Source organism: Atta colombica, unplaced genomic scaffold (genome assembly GCF_001594045.1).
Source record: "Atta colombica isolate Treedump-2 unplaced genomic scaffold, Acol1.0 scaffold9, whole genome shotgun sequence".
Lineage (NCBI taxonomy): Eukaryota > Metazoa > Arthropoda > Insecta > Hymenoptera > Formicidae > Atta > Atta colombica.
In genome coordinates this window covers 3,508,495-3,509,356 of record NW_017259583.1, presented here as the reverse complement: position 1 = coordinate 3,509,356, position 862 = coordinate 3,508,495, and the positions used below count along the sequence as shown (strand labels likewise).

Below are 862 nucleotides of genomic sequence, written 5' to 3'. Positions count from 1 at the left end.
TATATATATATAAGTTAAATAATATATTTAAGTTATATTTTGTAATCCCAATTTTAGAAGAAAAATGAAAATATCAAAAACCATCATAAACTTATTAAAGAAACTTATCCTGAACATATAATGGAAATGTACTGGAAATGCCCCAATGATATTAATAAGCGCGATAATTAATGAACCTGATTCTTATTTACCTGACATCGTGCAGTTTCGGGTAAGCACATATTCGCAGCGTCTTCGAGTTCGATCCCACGGCATACAGCTTCCCATGGGGGTGAAATTCGGCGCAACGTATCGCCTGCACGTCCTCCAAAGCGGTGACGGGAACGAAACGCGGTCTCCCGCCGCCGTTGCTGCTTCCATTGCTAGTTTCGAGTTCTGGTCTCGGTTCTTGCTGCAAAACGAAATGTGCGATCGTTACTTTGGTATTAATAAGTAATTATCATCATGCGAGCGAGCGCATGGAACTAATAATATGCCCGTTGCAGCGTGGACGATTAGGAGCCACGCCGTTGCAGCTCTTGCAAACGGAATGCGCGCGGAAAAGACAGCTATCGTGATACAACGTATTGCTTTAACGAGATCTAATGAATGCCTACCGGCGCAAAGCAACTGCTTTTATTCGCAGAAAGGACAAGTACCGCCGCAAGTTGCGGATGCACTTTTGCGTCCGGTAGCCATGATGAATATGGAAACGTTACGGTGAGATGAACGTAATATTGAAACAATACCATTGCATTCGATATTTGCACATTCTCGATGCTTCCTATTCACTTATAAATTACATGTGTTAAAATTACATACACACAGTTTACAATAGTGTGTAAATATATTTATATTTACACATATTAATTACATATATAAA

The 862-nt window shown here is 39.8% G+C and overlaps 1 protein-coding gene across 5 annotated transcripts in view; it reads right to left on the bottom strand.

Moving 5' to 3' along the window:
* Window positions 1-862, bottom strand: part of LOC108693462 (WD repeat-containing protein 47) — a 68,986-nt gene that overhangs the window by 7,825 nt on the left and 60,299 nt on the right. For all 5 annotated transcript variants that reach the window (XM_018202426.1, XM_018202425.1, XM_018202429.1 and 2 more), the window contains one exon: window positions 192-391. In XM_018202426.1, coding sequence (XP_018057915.1) covers window positions 192-391 — 200 coding nt within the window. The remainder of the gene's footprint in view (window positions 1-191; window positions 392-862) is intronic.